The 22,797-nt window shown below is 41.6% G+C and overlaps 1 protein-coding gene across 4 annotated transcripts in view; it reads right to left on the minus strand.

The window, feature by feature from the left end:
* The window catches only part of RALGAPA2 (Ral GTPase activating protein catalytic subunit alpha 2), a 327,482-nt gene that overhangs the window by 111,349 nt on the left and 193,336 nt on the right, over positions 1–22,797 (minus strand). For all 4 annotated transcript variants that reach the window (XM_044263547.1, XM_044263546.1, XM_044263549.1 and 1 more), the window contains 7 exons: positions 21,844–21,952; positions 15,378–15,488; positions 13,602–13,670; positions 13,179–13,316; positions 10,774–10,957; positions 4,969–5,740; positions 4,081–4,152 (listed from right to left, as the gene is read on the minus strand). In XM_044263547.1, coding sequence (XP_044119482.1) covers positions 4,081–4,152; positions 4,969–5,740; positions 10,774–10,957; positions 13,179–13,316; positions 13,602–13,670; positions 15,378–15,488; positions 21,844–21,952 — 1,455 coding nt within the window. The remainder of the gene's footprint in view (positions 1–4,080; positions 4,153–4,968; positions 5,741–10,773; positions 10,958–13,178; positions 13,317–13,601; positions 13,671–15,377; positions 15,489–21,843; positions 21,953–22,797) is intronic.

Consider the following 22,797-nt stretch of genomic DNA (forward strand, 5'->3'; position numbering starts at 1 on the left):
TGACAAGGTTCGACACATGGTCTCATTCACTCTTGCAAACACTCTAAAGAGACAATTATCATCACTTCCCTTGTAGAGGTGGCTGAAAGGAGGCACAGAAAATTAAACAAAAAGCACACAGCAAGTGGGAGGCCAGGAATTGAAGCAGGGCAGTCTGGTTCTTGAGATCACTCTTCAGAACATGTGACATATTTAACAGCATGTTAGAACACATTATTGGACAAACTCTCTACATTTCCGGTGTAAAAAAATATATATGTGAAAGCATTTCACATAGATACCAGTTGAGACTAGGTCTATGTGACTGCCTATATTTTACTTAACACATTTTGAAAGAAGGATACTAGATAGCTTCCTGACTGGAACTGTACCATTCATCCACTTCCTCCATGATGGATTTTGGGTGCTTTACTGTTAAATCAAGTTAGCATGATCTGTACTCTGAGGACAGGAGTCCTGCCTTTTTGCCTTTTGTATATGTACGCTGGTCCTTGGCATATAGTAGTTGCTCAGTTAAATCTCTGTTGACAAGAGACCCAATGCTATATATAAATATATTAATAACCAATTTCTACAAATTATACCCTAAAGTGTTGAAACAACTAGACTTTTTTACCTGACAATTTGGTGATGGTTTAGAGATGAAGGCACTGTGCTAATTCAGAGCTTTCATCAAGAACCACTCATTCTGTGGCCCCATCATCCAGGTTTTATTCAAGTCTCTATTTTTTAAAATTTTGGATTATCGCCAGCAGAGCAGTTCTACCTTCCTTATTATTTTTGCATTGCATTCTGAAAAATCTCATAGGAAAAACTACCAAGTGTCAAACATAAAGAAATGTTTCTACAGTCTTAATTGTTCAACATCTTAATACCATAATCTGATTAGACACCTATACTAGTGGAATTTAGGCTCTATATTTTAACATATTTGCAAATATTTCCTTCTGTAGGACTTATGTTTTTACTTAATAAGCAGAATGAAATCAAACTGAACTAAAAAGTCATAAAAATAAATCAAGGATTCATTTCTCCCACAGTTCATGAGTAAAATTAGAAAATACAGAAAGGAAAGAGAAGAATAAAAATTCACTTATGTTCTCTGCTTCTATGTTGAAATTGCAACTGTTAGGATTTTAAGATGCATTTTCACATAACAAAAGTGAGTTACTACACCCTATTTTGCAACTGATAATTTTAACTTAAAATATTTGTGAACACTTTTTTTACTGTATAAAATATGCATAACATAAGTCACCATCTAAACCATTTTTGAGCGGGAACACTTTTATATCATGTGTTTGTATGACAAAGTTATTAATGGTTGTGTAACATTCTAGTATATGAATACACCTTATCCCCAATCCTTATCATTGGACCTTTAAGTTGCTTCCAGTTTTAAAGACACTATAACATTATCTTTGATATGTCCTTTGAATACATTCATAGAAAAAGAATCTTGGTCATTGCCTACTTTTAAGGCTTTTGATGAGCGCTATCCTGCTACCTCTGGAGAAAGTGGACATCCTGAATGCTCTGACTGGCATGGCACAAGCACACAGTTGGCGGCACCTCTCTTAATGGGAACCAACCATTGCTGTGAGAAGAGGGAAGTTTTATGGTGACTGATCCAGGGGACTGATGCTCTAGAGTAGAGACCATGTGCTCTCGGACTGTCAGAAAGCTTGTTCTCATGTAGTACAGAGCCCTGAAACTACCACACCATTTATTCCCTGAGTGACAGGCAGGACACACCCACTAGAATCTGACTAGCTTATTCTCAGAGCTATAATAATTTGGGGGCTCAGATGATGACAGAGATCATGACTTATGACCTGAAAGACTTGTCTTTTTCAACAAAAGGAGAAAAAGTATAGTCACTCAATTCCTTTCTGTAGCTCTCTCTGTATATTCAAAAGTCCTCAGCATGTGATTGTTCTCTGTTCTATACATATAACAAGACCATCTCAGGTTTATCTGAAACATTTTTGTTGACTCTCCTCAAAGCTTTTTATCTCCAAGCTTTTTATCTTGTAGTTGCTCGCAGGTCCTCGAGTCCTCATTAACACAACATGGGAGCACAAGAGCTAAGCCCCAGTGACTGCCTGACTGATGTAGGTGTAAGGAAAGGTGACCTTTAGCTGTAAACATTCATCAAATTTCACATCCTCCAAAATGTTAGCACCACAGAGAGCCTGCCAGGATCAGACGCTGTGTCTGGTCTTATTAGAGCCAGGCTTTTGAAATGATAATTAGCAACAGCACTTCATATCCATAAGCTGCACCCCCAATTCATGAAGGAGCAGGTAATTCAGGAACGCAGGCACATAAAATCAACATTTCCTCTTCTTCATTAGAATGCATTTTTCTTTCTTATTAGGAATAGACCAAAATAGCTCAGTTTCCTTGTGCTGTCACATTACAAAGCCAAACAAAGAAAAAAAACCATGATTTTAACTTTCACTTTACCATGTGGTGACAAGAGGTATTAATATTTAAAAGAGAAACCCACTGTAATTTGCATGTGCGTTCATGACACCTTTTACATCTTCATTATCTTCACGATATATAGATGATAGTTCCCACGCAGTCTCTACTTTTCCTAAGAACAGGCTAAGCAGGAACTATGCCTTGACAGCAGGGAGATAAACTGGTATCAGAAATAAACACAGCCACCCTAACTAAAAGTTGAGGGACAAGGTATATTCTTACCTGTTAACTAACCAATACATGGACTGTCTAGATTTCTCATACCTAGAGTCCCCAACTTATTTCCACCTTTTTTTTTTTTTTTTCAAAAAGAACCTCAAACACACCCTGTACTATTAACAAAGTAAATTGATACCTTTTTAAGATACTAAGAAGATACTAAATCCAGGAGTTTGGATTTTAAGCAAAGGTTAATCAAGGGACATAAGATTTGCTGATCAGCTCTCCAAAGCCATATTTTACTGCAACAGCACCCCAGGGAGCTCATCCAATGGTACCTCATGCAACTAAAGTGCATTAACACTCAAATTGGCCACAATTACAAGATACCGATGTAGTCACTTAATACTAGGAAGCATGGAATAATTCAACATATGCTTGAAAAGCTGAGTTTGGAGCCCAAGTGACTGCTTGTTTAATACAGAAGGACAAGAGGGAGAGAGAAGTGAATCCCTGAGTCCTTCACAAGAAACCCCTCACAGAGTTTCCACAGAGAATTTGGTTTCTATGCCTCTAGAGAAAAAGAAGCATAACAACAATTGGGAAACTGAATATGATGAAGGGCAATGTGAGGAATAATGGCTTCAGGTTTTTCATCTGTAATGAGATACCTAATGATATTCTATGGGGAATAAGAGAGGAACAAAAAGCTATTTTTTAAAAATGAGTTTTTTAAAAACTAAGACTAAATAAGCAGTTTATTCAAGACTTTGAAGCACCTGCTATGTACAAAGCACTACACTTACTATTGCCTGAGATGTTTTTGGAAACACACATTTCCCCCAAATCAAAAACTGGTCCTGAGTTCATCTGTACAATTACTTCCAAGATTGTACAGATAAGGGGCACACCTGAGATTTGACCAGCTTTGAGAAGAAGCCTCACTACTAGGAAATTACTAACTGAAACACACTGGTTTTAAGCTTGCCCACGTTATAGAGCAGAGACTGCAGCCAGTGCATTGGGACACAACACAGGTTATACAGTCAGACTTGCTTGGTTCAAACATGGTTACATGTGAGCACAGGTAGGTGTCTGAGCCTGGTAAGCCTCTGTTCCTCACTGGAGAAAGAGGAATTTAATCTCTACAGAGATTAAATGAGAATGAATGTCCACTGGCTGCCCCATGAAAAGGTCCTCAACCAAAGACAGATTAGATAGGAGCAATGACTTCTTCTCAGCATAGTAAGCATGTAAGCTTACTCCTCAAGGGGGAAAACACCAAAGATATGCCATGTGCAGATGTTACCAGATTCTGATTACAGAATGATCTTTGGGTGTCTCTGCAGGTGTATTCATTCCTGCAGCTCTGTCATCCAAGCACACATTCTCATAGGCAGGAAGGAAGTAGAATGATATACTTCAACATACCACTGACGGGAGTCCAGATTTTTTAGCTCTCTCAATAGTTTGGAATTTTTCTTCAACAGATGGAAATTTTTTCTATTAAAAAAAGAGATGGAAGAAAAGATATATAATCACAGACCAATTTTCCCTTTCCAATCAATCAACAAACCTACCTACTCATCTATCCACATACCTATCCATAACCCTCTTCATTCATGAAAGATTTATGATCTGAGCCCACAGAATGAGCTCCATTCTCCTTAAGACATTTGAAGGCATCAAAATTCCATGACACCCCATCACTATCCACTGGATGGCTCGGAGGTGAATAAGTGTGTCACTGATGTGTGTGTGCCCGTCTGTGCCTTTTTTCACCATCAGCTCTGCTGTGAATCCCTTTTCCCTATATCTGTCCTTAGAAACCCCACTCCACAGTCAGGATCCAGTTCAAGCCCAGCCCTTTCACAAAGCTTTCCCTTACTATCCCACACTTTGCACTGGATTAACTGTTCCTCTTGGACCCCCATGTCGTGCTATCTTTCATCAGAGTTGTGCCAAGTCCACCTCCTTCACCAGACCTCAGGTGAGATGGTGGCTTATTCATCTTCGGAGTCCATTTGCATCTTTTGTGACAACAGAAGCAATAATGGACAGAGCAGTAATTAAAACACACACACATGCACACAGAAAACGTCTGATACTCTTTAAAATGTAAGAGAGGTCTGAAATTCAGTATGTGCATCAGTAGAGCAGAATTAGTTCCACTTGTAGCTTTAACTTAGCAGCAGAAAATAAACTGTAAAAGTAGAAAGAAAAACCTCCATTTCTATTCTCTGCTTCCCAAACTGAGAACAAGAACAAACACACAAAAATAATGATAAAACAGGTGAAGGTCCAGAGAGGATTTGTTACCTTCTGTCCCAAGAATTCATCCCCAAGTCATCAAGCAACAACCTGCAGAAATAAAAGGGTCCTCGTGGCTCTACTGGTGAGGGCTGCTCCTGGCTGGTGATCTTCATGGCTGAGTCAGAGTTACACCTCTGGATGTAGTTGTCTTCTTGGGCATTCTGGCGCAAAATGACCTCGATGATTTCCTTCTCCTGGTCACGGTTCATTCCCCGTGGGGGTGGGGAGGGCTCATTTAGATTTAGCTGTGATGGTAAAAGGCATTCGGGACTTGTGTGGCCAATGTTTTCAAGTAATTTGTCAAGGACATCATCTCCCTCCTCAACTTGAGAAAAATCCTTCTGAGCTCCCAAAGCTTGAGGTTGCCAGCCCGAAATCAGAAATGCAGGATTTCTGCTGCTGGGTGCTAAGCAGCCTTCCAATGGTCCATACAAAACCTTCCCGTCCCAAGAGTACTTCCCTGAGATATCCCGCACGATTACTCTGACGTCCGACAAGGCCCCGCCCCGTGAGCCGCCTGCTGGCCCTTCTGAGGGTGTCTGAAGGTAGGAGATGAGGGTGCTGTCATTCAGCACAAAGAGCTGAAGGTTTGGGCTCCGGAACACCTCGGAAGACAGCTCGGGGGCCTCGGCGTGTGCGTTGTCATGGTTCTCACTGACCAGGCTGTGCAGCACGGCGGGGCCCCCACACAGCGGGAAGTGTCCCAGGTGGTTCACCAAGTGGGCCATCACCATGCGGGCAGTCAGGGGGATCAGCTCCAAACTCCTCCTTTTCCGCTCTGTGAGCCGGGATAAGGGAACATAGCAGACAATGGGGAAGGAAGGTCAAAATCTGTACTCAGAATGTTGAATCTGTTTTAGTCTGGGCATTTTTTTCATCTATTTTCTTTTTTGACACTAATCCTATGTGAATTAAAAGTACAATTTATATAGCTTGCTAGAAATAAGTCAATCAGAGAAAGACAATTATGATTTGAACTGATATGTGGAATAAGAAAACAAGGCAGAAGATCATAGGGGAAGAGAGGAAAAAATGAAACAAGACAAAACCAGACAGGGAGACAAACTATAAGAGACTCTTAATCTCAGGAAACAAACCACAGGTTGCTGGTGGGGAGGGGAGTGGAGGGATGGGGTACCTGGGTGATGGACATTGGGGAGGGTATGTGCTATGGCGGAGTGATGGGTGTAAGAGTAATGAATCACAGACCTGTATCCCTGAAATAAATAATACACTATATGTTAACTTAAAAAAATAAATAAACAAGAAAGCAAATAAATAGATTGCTAAAAGAACCAACTTCCATGAAGATCTCATTCTAGGGACACTTAAAAATCTGTAGATACAGCAGTAAACCAGAGAATTTCCCTGTCCTGAAAGAGCTGATGGTTCAGGGAGTTCTGGGAGGTGGAACCTGCAGCTGGAGAGGATCCGGTGGGAAAGGTGGTGGGTTGGAGGTCCAGGTCACAGAGGTTACTCCACTCCCTTCACCAGGGTAAAGGCAGATGCTGATGAGGAAATGAATCAAGCTTGTGATGTCGCGGATGGATTTGATGAAATCTGCTTTAAGACCTTTGTGACAATTTATGTTTTGTTGCTTGGGCATTTCAAATATTTAATGGAATCTGATTCATTAATTAACTCACAGAAATAGAAGGCTTTAACTGAATTTGCAGTTGATGATTAAAGGCCTAAGAGCAAGTGACTTACAAAACGTTTAAGGCTTCAAAAGTATAGGAAGACTGACATTAGCATGTGAAGGTGGGCTCTGTGAAATGCTGGAGGAGTAAAGGAAGAAGCAGAGAAACAATTGGTAAACACGGAGGGAAACAACCACTTAAGTTTCAGAGTAGTCAGAGAAATTGTAATTTGCCAAGGTTAGAAAAGAACTGTGTATTAATCGAAGAACAACTGAAAATAAACTCTTTTAATTTCAATAAAAAATATCACTAGATATTTAAGTAAGACTTGTACTTTGGGCTTAAAGGTTTAAGAAATACTTGGTTTCTAAAATCATAATAGAAAACTCAAATATTAATTAAACACAAATAACTCTAAATTATGCTTTCTGATGCTAAACAACTTCCTTCTCCGACATTAAAAATTCAATGAACTTATCTATGAAACATTAATTGTATGATGTATAAATCCTACCAAGGAACAATCAAATCCTAGAGTGTAGGAACCTCAGTGTGATGACTGATGAACAAGATCGTCCTTTTTCTTGAATTTCTTCTTAATTTTTGCTATTCAGTGAATAAGAAATCACTGTATGCAAGAATACAAAATAAAATCTTACATGAAAACTTGAGTTTTCATAACCAAAGGTCATTTACATCCATCTCTGACAAATTCAACTGTCCTTCCTGACCCTTGTAGAAAAGTGTATGATTTCCATACAGCTGAGAAATTTAAGCACCTCAACTAATTCCCCTGAAATCACAGTTATGAATGCCTTTGCTTTTGTGTCCATATTAACTTTTTCAAAAGTTACAGATGCTTTTTATTCATGCTTATCATTCCATATGAATATGTGCTCTGTCAGAAATGTTAATGCCCCAAACAACAAAGACATGGCCAGCTGGGGGTTCAGGAGGCTATGGTGACAGCGCATGGTGATAACTAGACAGAGCAGGCTACGGAACTGAGGACAAAGGTCCAATTTGGTAAAGCCCAATGCAGACAGTTATAACTGGAAAAGCAACTTTCCTCTGCTTTTACTTACATAGGTTGTGCTTTCAATCTGAGATACATACAAATTTATATTTTAAGGAATGTGTTTGAATTCTACAGTGGGAAATCAAGTGGAGTCACACTAATCAAGCCATAAACCATGACACACCCAATAAAAACTCCAAATATTTTTGGTATTGAAAAGTAAGGAAAGGAGTATTTGTGAAGTAAAAATTGTTTTTCCTGACAGAAAAACTTCAGCTGTATCTCCTGCCTGTGGTTCCCTGAAAAATAAAGAGAAAACTAGACTCCATTCATGAGAAAAATCTCATAGCTTCCACAAACCATGAAAAATATAATCTAAATATTTATGTTATTTTGCTAAATTTAGAGATGAAACAGAAAGGCAGTAATTTTAGTTTTGCCTCCCCTCTTTTTAAAGTTTTTTAAGCTCCCCTCTTTCCTTCTTTTTAAAGCAATTAGGTATTAATGATGAGAAATTTGAGCACCTGTGTTTACCCTCAGTGGCTTTTCCTTGAGCTAGGCCAGCAGGCACCTCAGCTGGAGGCAACTGAATGTGTCTCTTGCTTACAACTATTTGAAAGTAGTATTTATATCAAATAGTACATAATAGAGAATGAAAGAGTCACTTGAATATAATAGATAAAAATACAGTATTACTTCCCAGAAACATGAGAGAAAAAAACAGTTTGGTTATGAATGATAAATTATAACACTGAATGAAAAAAAAAACCTCTCAAATACAAGCACATTTGTGTTTAACCTAAAATACTTCAGCTATCATCTTTAATTTTCCTCTCATTCTTAAGAGGGTGTACCCACAACAAGAGTGTCTGTGCATGCCAATATGTTTTAAAGCTGCTTTGCTTTTTTATCTAGTTAGAGTGTTAGTGAATTTTAAAACTCCTTTGCCACTGAAGTTCAAACAGTTACTTTTAGTACTACAGAACTATGTTAGGACAAGCAGCTTGCACAAGGTCTGAGGTTTTCTGGGAAATAAAGTCCAAGAGTGTTGCACATTGAAAGCAAGGTGGTCCCAAAATTTAAATGTGCATTTTTAGGTTTTTCATTTTCCACTAACCTATCAATCTTCTGCTATTTTCAAGTGACAGTTCATAATATGTGGTCAGCCTCTTTTAGGGACAGCCAAGTGGGATGAGTCTAAATTAATGACTTTCAGAAAAAGTAAGCTACTTTCCTTCTAGGACACAAACTGCATGGTAGGAACCAACAAAAGAAATGGATCAAGGATCATTCTGATTATTTTTTAAAGATATGGCTTGGATTTATAATCAGGAAAATAGTGCACTTTATTTTTAAAGATTTTATTTATTTATTTGACAGGCCCCTGGGATCATAACCTGAGCCAAAGACAGACACTTAACAACGGAGCCACCTGTAAATAGTGGACTTTGAAAGAAAAGCGCAAGTCCAGAAAAAGACAACTAAATGATCAAGCAAACGGAGGCCAACTGAGATGACAATGTGAAAATGTGCCAGGTACCATCCACCACCATAACTAAAAGTCTTTAGTCTACTCTGTGGGAAAATCTCAGAGTAAATACTGTGATATTTCAGAAACTTGGTCAGAAATTGGTCAAATTTCACCTCCCTTACTTCTGACTTAAGTACCTTTGGGAAAATCCCTTTACCTCAGTTGCTCACCTATAAAATCAGGACTGGATGATTCCAGAGCCTTTGCCTCTGAATGGTGCCCCCACTCTTATCTTCTTCATTATCACCTCGCCTGTCCCCTTCCTCTTGGCCTAAACCATACTCCAGATTCTACAGTCTTGCAAGTATAGCCCTGGACTCTGTGCCCTCACCTGGCTACTGTCCTTCCTTTCTCCACCACAGGCCCTACAAGAAGAATGTCTTGGGGGTCCGAATATTCAACCCCAAATCACTTGCTCAGGTTATCTGGCTATAGACTAATTGCCATGCCTAAAGTATTCAGCAAAACTCATCAAATGCTTAGCTGAGAAATAAAAAAAGCTCTTGTTTTGGCTTCACCCTCCCTGATGGTTTTGAAGCACCTAGCACTGTTTACTTTTCTTGGCTCCTTATCCCCTTTCTTTCCTCAACTTTTCAGAACTGACTCTTTCTGGGTTCTTTTTCTATTTCCCTGACTTTGCTTTCCTGGTGAAATTATCTCATTCCTTTTTCTTTACAGTGTTTTTTCCCCCTAAGGTTCCATCCTAGGAACCTAGGACCTAGGTTTTAACTTGCAAAGTCCATAACATTTTCATGGATGATCTAAAACTCCACACCCACATTTTTTTTTTTTTTAACTTTTAGACAATTGAAGATTCACATGCACTCGTAAGAAAAATACAGAGAGATCCCAAATAGCCTTCATTCCCCTGGTAATATCTTACACAGCATAACTATAGTACAGTATCACAATTGGGAAATTTTGATTGGTATTCTGATATGATATGCCATATTTGATATGATTCATCAATATTCATAGTTTACGCATTTCGTGAGTATTTCACATGTACAGGTGATATACCTACCTTTGGACTCACATCTCAAAGCCCAGAGATAGGCTTTTGTCCTTTCAGGAAGAAGGTGGTTGAGGAGATCATACAGCAGTTCCTAATCCTGACAATACCCACATATTCTAAAATAGTCGCCCTGCCATCAGCAGAGTGATCCTCATACTATGGCATGCAAATCCCCACCTCTCTACAATGCTCTCCTAGTCTGCAACCCTCCATGATATCCTTTCGAAGTCTGCCCATCCTTCTAAGTCTGGTTTAGGTCCTTCCTCACAGCAACCCGCCACAGTGCTACTGGTTCATGAATGAGTCCTGCATTAATCCTGTCTCTCTATACATGTAAAGTTCCTCTGGGGTAGAAAATGAGACCTTTTCTATGGGTCTCATAGGTCTGAAACATATAGGTCCTTAATACAAAATTCAACTAAGAGAGGAAAAGGGAGAGGGGGCAAAGAAACAGAAAAAAAGAAGCAAGGCAGGCAGAGCTTACTAACACAGAGGAGTCTAGAAAGCAGAAACAAGTTAATTTTTGAAAATAACGTAGCAAGCATGGGCAAAGGCTACAATCTTTCCTTTTCCCACCCATGAGAATTATTATTCTGAAGAATCTCACCCTCTTCAACTGTGAGCAGGTTTCCCAAATCTGCTGAAGAATGATACTGGACTGGCTCCGAATTCTTCACACTTGCCAGTGGCAGGAAAGGGTCGTAATCCGGGGAGGACAGGTCAGCCAGGGTCAGTGTGTAGTGACTCTGCTGGGTGTATGTGCTTGAGCCACAAACACAGCAGTGCAGAACCTGTGAGAAACAGAAGGGAATGTGTGTCATGGATGTGACTAACCCCCTGTCCCTGACAACCTGCCAAACCACAATAGCACTTAGGAGGCAGGTAATACTTGATAGGGTTGGTGATACTTGAAGACATAGAATCCCTTCCGTTCTAAAACATCTTGCTATTTGCAAGTTTATTCTGCTCCTTTTACAACAATGCCAATAAATATATTCTCAAGACGAAAGGAAAGTGAAAGTTAAAAAGTGCTTATTTTGCCATTCTAGGTGGGAGCACACAGCTAAGTCCTGCTGTGGCTTACCAGAATGTTCACAGAACTTCTTTTTAGGGTCCAAAGCTCTACTACCCAAATATGCATCATCAGTAGGACAGATACATAAATCATGGCATACTCTCATTGTGTATTACCAAACAGCACTGAGCAAAAAATCTACAACTATTCACAACAGTATAAATGAATCCCTCAGAAATAATGCTGAGTGAAGGACGTCAGACACAGAAACACATATTGCATAATTCCAGCCATACAAAGTACAAAAAAATCTCAGTCAGTTAAGCATCTGCCTTCAGCTCAAGTCATGATCTCAGGGTCCTGAGATCAAGCCCCATGTCAGGGTTCCTACTCAGGGGAGCCTGCTTCTCCCTCTGCCTCTGCTGTTTCCCCTGCTTGTGCTCTCTCGCAAATAAATTTATTCTCACAAATAAATAAAATCTTTAAAAAAAGTAAAGGTTTTAAGTTATAAATATAAATATAAATTATATTTGGCATATATATAGATATATGTAAATATAAAATATAAGTATAAATTATTTATAACCTTTATAAAAGTAAAGATTATAAATTAGTAAAGGTTTGTTACTAAAACAATACGCAGAGTTGTCTCTACCTAGTAGTAATTATTCGATGATACACAAACGCTAAACTCCTAAATAAGGCTTTCACAGGAGGGAATGTAAAGCCAATACGGAAGGATAATATAAAGGGTCCAGAGCAAACACCAAACCTAGGCATCAGTAGGGGGTAAAATTCAAATATTTTAAGTACTATAAAAATGACGAGGCTAAATACTTTGAAATGATATATTTCCTTAACTTATTTCTTTTTTTTTCTTTTTTTTAAAGATTTTATTTATTTATTTGTCATAGAGAGAGAAGCGAGAGCAAGCACAGGCAGACAGAGTAGCAGGCAGAGGCAGAGGGAGAAGCAGGCTCCCTGCCAAGCAAGGAGCCCGATGTGGGACTCGATCCCAGGACGCTGGGATCATGACCTGAGCCGAAGGCAGCCGCTTAACCAACTGAGCCACCCAGGCGTCCCTCCTTAATTTATTTCTTAAGACTCGGGGTGTCTTGGTGGCTTAGTTGGTTAAGTGTCAGCTCAGGTCATGATCTCAGGGTCCTGGGATGAAGCCCTGAGAGGAGTTACCTGCTCAGTGGGGGAGCCTGCTTCTTCCTCTCCTTCCTGCTTATGCCCTCTCTCACTATCTCTGTCTTTTTCTCAAATAAATAAAAAACCTTAAAAAAATTTATTTCTTGGGGCGCCTGGGTGGCTCAGTGGGTTAAGCCGCTGCCTTCGGCTCAGGTCATGATCTCAGGGTCCTGGGATTGAGTCCCACATCGGGCTCTCTGCTCAGCAGGGAGCCTGCTTCCCTCTCTCTCTCTCTGCCTGCCTCTCTGTCTGCTTGTGATCTCTGTCTGTCAAAAAAACAAATAAAATCTAAAAAAAAAAAAAAGAATGGAGATTGCCACTCTCAGAGTCACCCATACAATGACAATTTCTTTAAAAAAAAAAATTTATTTCTTAAGATCTTTTAAAGCAAAGAGAGTACTGAATCCTTTATACTTCTTCTTCCTTTGATAAGCAGATTTTGTCAAACTACAGCTGTAAATATTCCTACAACATTAACAGTTCTTTTTAAAATTAAGTACAGATAGACTATGTTATATGAAAATTGACAGGGGGTGGGGAGCGGTGGTTTCTGGTCAAACCTCAGTTGTTTAAAGATGGAAGTCATGTGAAAATGCAAGCTTCTTTCACTGAGTAACTATTGCTTCTCTACAAGAATATCTGCTGTTTTCACTACTTAAATTATTCTTTTCTTTTAAAATGTTTCAGCCCCCAAATATGCTTTTCAAAAGGGTACAAATAAGTAAATGTATAGAACATATTTTGGTAATTCTCTGATGCTTAAGTCTATACTCTATGTCCCTGAGGCCCAAATAGAGACTCACCCTATAGATATAATCCAGCAAAGGGGCTCTCGACGAGTGTTGCTCTTCCAGGGCCGCTGTGGACACTGGGTGGAGGAGGGTGCTCACTGGCAATGCCATGCACCAGTCCAAGAGGCAGAGTAGCAAGGACACAATAAACTGGAAGAGGAAACAGGCCCAGTAACATATATTGCAATCCTTCAAACTTTGCTACATGTAATAGCAAACAACAGAACAGTCCCTACACAATAATAATTATTCAGTGGGCACACAAATGCACAATGAATGAATGAATAAATAAAGTCTTCACAGGGGAGACCATTAGGACCAATACAGAAGAAAACTACAAAGGATATCCCTACATAGAACATTATTTATAATTTTGTTTTACGTTAAAAAAAAAAATCCAACCTCTGGAAAAAACTTAGATGATGTGCCACCTACCTTTTTATCTGTTTCCACTAAAGAGTACTCTGCACTTGGTAAAAGAAAAGCAATTGTGGCCACAAGGATCTGCATAAAAGAAAAATCCCCAATGAAAGAGACCATAGCAATAGTTTGGGAAACTATATGATAAGATTCCCAAAATGGCCTTGCACTAAACCCAGCTTGGTGCCAACTTGCTAGAGGAAGGTGATTAAAAAGCAGAGAACAGTTTAGAGCTCCCTGTGGTCCTGAAAATCAAGAGAAAGTGACAGACCCACACCTAGTCTCCACTCCACCCTATTGGTGCTGAAATTAGGGGCCCCAGAGGAAGGGACATTTCTCTCTGTGGTCACACAAGTCCTATCATCAGTCTCCACACTTTACACAATGAAAGTAAAAAACATTTTCAAAAATAACTATGAAAATACTACCATTTGATTTTCTTATAAACCATTCATGTCTCTATCTCTTGTCCTGGTGTAAAAGTACCCCTTGTATTCTCAAAGGTATTTCTCTTTTGATGATAAACTGTAAGTGGTCTTTGAACAACCTGGGTATTGTACCACCCCCCCACCACGCACAGTAAAAATCCATGTATAAATTTTGACTTCCCCCCAATTTAACTACTATTAGCTGACTACAGGCCAGAAGTGTCATCAATGTGTTGATGTGATGATGGATCATCCATGTGTTGATGGATGATCAACACATATTTTGTATGTTATATATATTCTACGCTGTAGACTTAAAATAAAGTAAGCTAGTGAAAAGAAAATAAGAAAATCAAAAGGAAGAGAAAATGTATTTACAGTCCTCTATTGTATTTATATAAAAAAAATCCACATACGAATTGACTTATGCAGCTCAAACCCATGTTGTTCAAGGGTCAACTGTACATAGTTGCCCTAGGACACAACTTTACAGCTTGCAGCATCTGATATTCCTATGTCCAGAGCTCCGTTCCACTCTAGGTCACCTAAAGTCTCCCTGAGAGAACAAAGTGATCTCACTGGTGAAATCTACCTAGGGCTGAGAGAAAATAAATCAGTATCACTTCTTCTCTCCCTGTAATACCACACAGAGATAAGTCAAATTTCCTTGAAGAGTTACCACTGCATGTGTAAAGAACAGGGCATGTTTCAGAAAGGGCAGCTTTCAAAACTGGCAGGAATGGATGTGCCTCACATGCAGGCACTTACAGAGGTAAGGGTACCTCTTCTGTACAGGCAAGCACCCTCAGATATAACCGGCCTCCAGGATATCATCAGGGGCAATTCTTTCTGCTCCTTCTGTCCTTTTTTCCCAGCAACTACCCTCCTACCCCCGCCCGCGGGTATTAGAGTAGTAATCTCATTACAGCTGGGTAATCACGCTATGGCAGAAAGCGTGGTCCGGGGCTTCAGTCTGGAAGAGACTCCTGTTTCACACAACAGTCCCCCTGCCCCCCGCCCCTGCACGGAGGGCATCATAACCAGCTGCCTACTCCTTGTTGGCACCATCCAAATTACTCTCGATGAATGAAGCCCAATCTACAAAAGGTCTCTTTGTTGTGGTCGTGTCTGCTTTTCAAACTCCCCAAGTGTGAGACTCTGCCCTGAACACTGGTGGCTTCTTTACGTAGTGCCTGAAATCACAGCTGAGAAGAGCCAGTGCGATTTAATCTTAAAACGAATGACTTGTATGGCAATGTAATAGACAGATCTCTAACAATTATCTGAGTATCTGTAATTCATTAAATACCGAATAGAGTGAGAGGGAAATGCTTATGTTTTAGCATTACAGGAAAAGACTTACTTCTGCAATTTTCCGAGGCAGAGAGGTTTCAAACATCTGAAGCTTTTCCCAGTAGGAAACCAGCAACTGAAGAACATCACAGGCCACCTGAGCCACGATTTTGTTAGAAAACTATAAAAGGAAACAAAACCCCAAATGAAAGGATTGAACTTAACACGTACATTTGTTCCAAGGAAGAAAAGAAGAGGCATTTCTTTCTAGCGATGTTTAGGGATACGTTTCCTTGTCTGGCATTCAATTTTTTTTTTTTTTAATTTATTTATTTGACAGAGAGAAATCACAAGTAGATGGAGAGGCAGGCAGAGAGAGAGAGAGAAGCAGGCTCCCTGCTGAGCAGAGAGCCCGATGCGGGACTCGATCCCAGGACCCTGAGATCACGACCTGAGCCGAAGGCAGCAGCTCAACCCACTGAGCCACCCAGGCATTCAATTTTTGAAAAATGTGTCCTGGTACCAGATAGCTTGTGTATGATCATCATCCTGTAACTGCGTCTCGTCCAGACTAGCTGTATTAACTTAATGTTCTGCAGAAACAAGTAGCTGTTGTTCAGTCATAGGAAAATTAAAACCGTAATTTCAGATGCCTCATGCAGATCGCATAAATTATAGTTTTGACAACTAGAGGAAATTAAAATGCAGTCGACTACTGAGCATTCCCTATGTGCTGGACCTTTTACAAGAATTTTCCTCATTTCTGCATTGATAAATCCTCACTAGCAGCTCTGCAAGATAGACGTGATCTTCATTTTACACCTGGAGAAACGGACTGAGCAAGTGACTTTCTGTCTTCTAAAATTAAACTGAACGTCCACATGTAATGTACTAAGAAATGTGAAACTTTGACTCCAAGAACATGATTCATAAGCTCTGGTGTATTCAATTACTTTGAGTATGTTTTCAGAGTCTGGAGTGTGTCCAAGGTCCTCTGGATGCTCCCATTTCTTGTGAGATGGCATGTCAATAGGGGAGGGATGGTGCCTACAAGGGCTGCTGGCTGGGGTGGATGAAACAGATGAAGGCATCCTGTACTTCTCTCCCTGGCCAGAACCTGGGACTATTCTGCTAGCCATACCTCATTATCTACAGAAGAAAAGATTTGTCACTGATTTTGGGGAACCTCTGGATATGTGGGTTTGGGAAACCTCTGGTTACATAGCTTAGTTGTTTCCTTGCCAGGAGTTCCAAGTCCCAAGAAGCACATCCTAACTGACCTCAGCACCACACAGATACAGAAAAGTCAACATTTAGTATCTCAGTGTAAATACATAGGACAAGGAAGAAGTTAGGGCAAAGGGGATTCATTTGAATTCAATAGGATAAACACTTCTTGATTGCCCTTTTCTGGTAGGCACCAGGGCAAGAGCGTCTGTGCTCAAGGGGCTCTTCAGAGCCTGGCCTCTAGGCCTCAGGGGACCTGATGCTCACAGGCTTCTTTCAATCCTTCAAATACTCTGGCTTGCTTCTGCCCCAGAGCCTTTGTACTTGCTCCCTGCTTTGCCTGGGATACTCATTCCCCAGGTCTGCATGTTGCTGGCACTGCCACATCTTTCAGATCATGGCCCTAAATGTCTCCTCTATGAGGCCACCATGTCCATCCAAAGGAATGGCAGCCCACCTGCTCCAGCTCTTCAGCTTCATCCTGTTTCCCACTTATAGTTCCCTTATGGCATTAAGGGCTATCAAGCTGATCTTTGGTATTTGTCTGCCTATTCTTTCATGTGTTTAATTTTTCCACATCTCATTCACCATCTCATATCACTTATTCATCATTCCTAATGTCTCGCACAGCCCCCTGAGGAGTAGCACAAGGGGAGTCTGAGGTGAAGATGGAACCGAGGGAGTGAAGAACATGAGTAGGCGCTGGGTGTGTTTCTGTTGCGTCACAGTGGTCAAGTCATGGGGTGGAAGCAGAAGGTTGGCATGGCTCTTACATCTAGAAGATGGAAGCACACAAGAGGACGATGAGGAAATGAGAGCTATGGTAGACCAGACAATAAGCCTCTGAGCAGAGAGGGGTAAGGTGTGAGAGAGGGGGCAGACCACAAAGAGGACGGGCTGTCGGGGGAGAGGGGGTCAGGAGAGCTGAGCCTAACTCGGAAGGAGGTAGAGAAAGAGTGTCTCTGTGTAGGCAGCAGGCAGCAGGGCCCTGCGACAAGCAAGGCGAGGCTGGAGGGCTGCAAGTGGAGTGGTATTATTCCCATGCGAATGCTGTGGGCTGGGGCAGGGAATTAATCACTCACTCCGCACATACTCATGGAACAAGGACAATGTGCCAGCACTGATGGTGACACACGGTAGCTACACTTGTGGTGTGCACGGCAGAACTCACAGGTTGTTGAATCACTTTATGTTCTATACCTGAAACTAACATGACATTATGTGTCAGCTATACTCAAAAAAAGAAAAAAAAAAAAAGAAAAAAGCAATAGACCCACTCCTTCCAAAAACCATACGGGGAAAAGAATTCTGGGAAATGCTGTCCAGGCTCAGCTAAACTGACACTAAGTACTAAGGCCACAGCTCCCCTGCTGCCCCAACAGCGCACTCTACTCCATGTACCAACATCTTGCTCTTCAAATGTATACCAGTTCATGTGCACCTCAGGGCCTTGGTACTTGATGTTCCTTCTGCCTGGAGTGCCCCTTCCCCAGACACTGCCTAACTCCTTCTCACTATTCATTTCTGCACTCACAGGCCACCTCCTCCCACTACAGAGGATCTTCTGCTTCTGGATGCTCTCTAAAGTGAACATGTGTAGTTGCTTGGCCAGTGTCAATTTCCCCCTCTCTCCTTAACTAATAGTAGATCTTTTTCCAGGTGCAAGTCCTCTCTCCCAGTTCCAGGAATGTGCCCTAACTGACTGAAATTAATCAAAAGATTTTATTCCCAGCCTCAGTCACTGGTAAAAGGATGAGTGAGAAACCTTGGCTAATGCATCTCAGTACCACTTACTAGAATGCTGTGAGGGAAGTCCTGCTGAACATGAACAAGGACACGCAGGATCCTGACTTCTACTGGCAGACATCCTCCAACTGTGCGGGCATCCCACCCTAAAAGGAAGCCATCTCTGTGGACTACAGAGCAGAGGACTCAGACAATTAGGTCAGTGTTGATGCTGTTCACCTCCTGGATCAACCAGACTCAAACTCTTCCATACCCATGTATTTTCCAGCTATAAGAACTAATACATTCCCATGTTGTTTGAGCCAAAAAAGAAGAGCAAAGCACAGGGCACAAGATGAACAGGGCAGATATCGTCCCTACTCTGAAAGACTGACAATCTTGGGAATAGGCAGGGACCTGTTTATGTATATTCCTGAATGCCATGCTTAGTATTCTACTTTGTGGGTGACTTGGTCAGGGCTTGTACAGACAGATTCCTATGGTGGCAGTATGGAGGACAGATCTGTGGGGGCCAGACTACGGCTATGGGGTTGGAGAACACCCAGAGGCTCAGTTTTTAGCATAGGGAGCCAGCCTGAGTGAGGGATGGCCCTAGGGTAGCAGGACTCTATGACTGAAGACGGTGCTAGGGTAAGGGGGAGGAGACAGTTAATGATGTCTCCTAAGATGGGGTAAAAGAAGGAACAACAGGTGAGGCTGAGGGTAGGGGCTCAGGCTGGGCTGGGGAGGCAAGGTTGGCAGCTCACCTGAGCCAGAGCCAAAGGTGACATGCTCCTTGGCCAACATCCAGCATGGGATACCTAAGTAACTACAGCTCAGGCTTAGAACACTCACCTGCCACCTGTGCTGCCCACAACAATACCCCACCAGACATAATTAGCTGGATGGAAATCTGCAGGTGCCTATGTGGTGCACTGCTCTCATTTACTGCTGAGCTACAGGCTGGTTTTCATTGATACCTCTTGGGGAGCATTTCCCAGCCTTCTCTGACCATGCCTTCCCACATCAGATGGAACACCCAGGTCAATCTTGTCAAGTGTTCCTGAAGGGCAGGGTCAGAGCAGAGTGGTGTCCAGAGCAATGTGGAAACCGTAAGGCAGGAAGCCCTTGCAGGGCTCATGCTCCCCGTGCTGCTGGGGCTGGGCCTCCTCCTAGCAGGCCCTGAGGCTCCCTGAGGCCCCTCTTCTAGAGCTGTTCCTTGTGGCCATGCTCTCCCTGCTAGGCCCTCAGTTCTCTGAGATTTATGTGCCACCTCCTTCAGTACAAGTACCAACTGGCACAGGAACACAGACGTCAGAGAGAGGCAGGCGGGAACACAGATGTCAGAGGGACGAGCAGACAGCTCATCCCAGGGTCCTGGAATTACATCTGTGAGTTCCCCTCTGCTATTCCTAACAGTTAAAGGGAGGCTGATTTGGCCGATCTTGGCCCTCTGATCTCCACAATTCAAACTGGAGTGAGTTTCTTGGCATTCTTTAGTTGCCTTCTCTCTTATTTCTAAAATGGGGAGAGTCAGAGCACCTACAGGGGCGGGGCTTCCACCAGACAGTCCCTGCACTGTGCTGGGATGCCTCCAGCAGAGTCTGGGCTCCATGCATTCTTTCTCTGGTGCCTTATGTTCGTCCTCATCATTACAGAAAAGTAAAGACATTTTTGAAGATGTGGAGACCTACGACGACAAAATGTAAGCCTTCATATCCTTCTACTTTTGTTATCAATTTCCATCTCCCTGCTGTACTATATAGAACCATATAGGGTAGAAGGATAGCTATATCACTGTATCTACATATCTCCATCATTCTCGGACACCACTGAGCTATTGACAGCTTTTCCAGGAAAGGGGGAGAGGTGGGGAGGCCACACTACATTCAACATTCGAAAAACAGATCTTAGAATTGAGGAAAGAGGATATTTAAAAAATTAGACTCTGCATAGATATACAATTGCCAACTTTTTTTCACTTTAATAGTTGCATATGAATATTTCACCGCAGCTTCTGCAACTGTGCCAAAGTCCAGACAAGGGGCCAGGGTGTCCTGGGTTTGACCCTGGCCAACTCTTTACTCCCTAATCAGCTCATTTTCCACATCTATGAAGCAGAGGTGGCCATAACCCTTTACCTCATGGGGTGGTTCTAAGGATTAAAAGCAGTAACAAAGGTCAGCGCCGCACTCAGGACAGAGGGAGCACTCCTAATTGATCCTGGTTCAATCAATTTTCCATTCCTCACCACAGGGATCAGCAGCAAGTGTTTGTCCAGCTCTCATGACAGAACCGGTACACCCAGGTGTGGAGGCAGAGAGAAAAGCAGAGCTTTCTTTTGGCCAGAAAGAGGGGTAGGTGAGGAGGGCTGACACAAAATCAGACTGCACAAGCAGGCAGGGGCTAGACCAGAGAGCTGGATGCCAAGCCATGGGCAGGGGCTGCCCTGGCTGGTTATCCTGTGGGCTGAAGCACAAAAGGTGACACAGGGGCTGTCAACGGCCTGGAGACGACTGTCCCAGTTGTCAGCTACAATGGTGATGACTATAACAGCAGCACACATCAGGTAGTAAAGAAGGCCAGGCCTGAGCCTGGACTCTGGTGTCAGACAAACAGTTCATGGTTTGAACTTTGGCTTGGCAAGGCTTTAGAGCCTGGAATGAGCTCCTTAGCTCTCCTGCACCTCAGTTCCTCCACTGTAAAATGGGACAACTGTCTCACAGCTGATAACTTCCACAAAATCCTAGCACAGTGCCTGGTAGGAACCGGGCACTCACTGGTTCGGTGGGGGTGGTATAATGATAACAATGCTAATTATTACCATCATTTTTAAGTAGGAGCCTGAAAAGAACCTTGAAGGATTTGAGCTCTGGTTTAGAAAGTGGCCTAACAGTATGTATAAAGGTTTTGTTTTTCACGGTAAGCAGATCTGCTCTTGATGCCATCACTTATACCTGCATGGCTGTGAGCTCATGACCTGATTCCTCTGGGCCTTGCTTTCCTCTGCTGTGACCTCAGGATTATACTATCCACCTTGCAAAGCAGCTATTGTGAAGGTTTTGGAGAATCTACCATGAATCCAGCTCCATGTGACCACCTAGTGAATGGCAACTCTTCCTTTCATTAACAAAGCAAAGGAAGAAAGCCATTCTTAAAGTGCCAAGACCCAGTCAGACAGTGAGCACTCAGGACTGTTAACTAGGAGCTGTCAGGTCTCTCCCAGTCCTACTTCAGAGGACAGGGCATGAGATCCCATCTTCCTGTCACTATTACCCACAAAGGACAGTTGTTTTGCTTGCTACAAGAAGCGGCCAGCTACCAGAGGAAGCCTGTTCAGCTGCAGGGCTTGGTTGAGGAACACTCAGGGATGGATGGCCAGGTTGCAGCCACCAGTGGGGAAGCAGCTGTTGGTGGTCTCTCTTGGGAGCCTCACAGGACATTCAACATGGCTCTCAGAAAAATAATTTTTGATTCAAATCTCTCACGTACAGACAAATAACAATGGGGCTAATTCAAACTAGAACTGGATGACTATCTGGGATACAGTTTACTGTCGAATACACATCACGAATTGGTAATACCTTCAAAGTGACACCTATCACATTGACGGCCTCTTTCAGCTGCGGATGGTTTGTACACTGTGCCAGTTCTTCATATATCCAGACCCCGAGGGAGCAAATGGCAATGCACCTTTTGAAAAAGAAGAAAAAGGAGGGAAACTCTCAAAAAATTTAATATATTTTCTTGGTATTTTCAAGTGACAAAAAGTATTTTAAATCTTCTTTTACAAAGTGGCCAAAATTATAGATATGTTAACAGAGGGTCTTCCTGAGGAAAAAGATAAGGTATCCTCAATAGTTCAGTTTTCAGGACAAACAGAAATACTGATATTGGTTAGTAATTACATATTTAATGAAATAAATGATCTATTTCCTGGTAGTAGCCACAAAGCACATATCAGTTATTTTTGCTGACAGTTTAAATTATGTTGTACTGCTTCAAGGCAGTTTTGAAGAAGATTCAAAAACATGAATCTTAGAAAATGGTTGGAAATCGAGTTGTAATTGTTTTTCTTACAATAAAATATACAACACCTACTAAAACAGAAGACAAACCCCACATTCCATTGTAAAGAATATCAGAATATAACTTTCAGAATCAACTGCACTGTTACTGCTTTTAAACAATGTGTTAGGACAAAGCCTTCTTCAAGTTGCACATTACTTTAAAAATTACCTTCTTCAATTATAAATCAATTTTAAGTGGTAGTTATCTTTGAAACTGATATATCCTACTATCTTTTACAATGATCAAAAAGTCATATTCCTGTTAATTTTTTCTGAATACCCATATATAAAATTAAAATACTTCCAAACCTGGTCACTTTCCCAAACAAAAGGGGATTCAAGCCACTACTCTGAACCAGACATTAGCTGTGGTATATATATATGTTGTTCTTTGTAAGAAGAGGTCACATAGCCAGTGCCAATTAAACTGAATGTACTGTTCAGCTCTCCACAGTGAAAGTTCTTTGT

The sequence above is a fragment of the Neovison vison genome, chromosome 8 (assembly GCF_020171115.1).
Source record: "Neovison vison isolate M4711 chromosome 8, ASM_NN_V1, whole genome shotgun sequence".
Classification (NCBI taxonomy): domain Eukaryota; kingdom Metazoa; phylum Chordata; class Mammalia; order Carnivora; family Mustelidae; genus Neogale; species Neogale vison.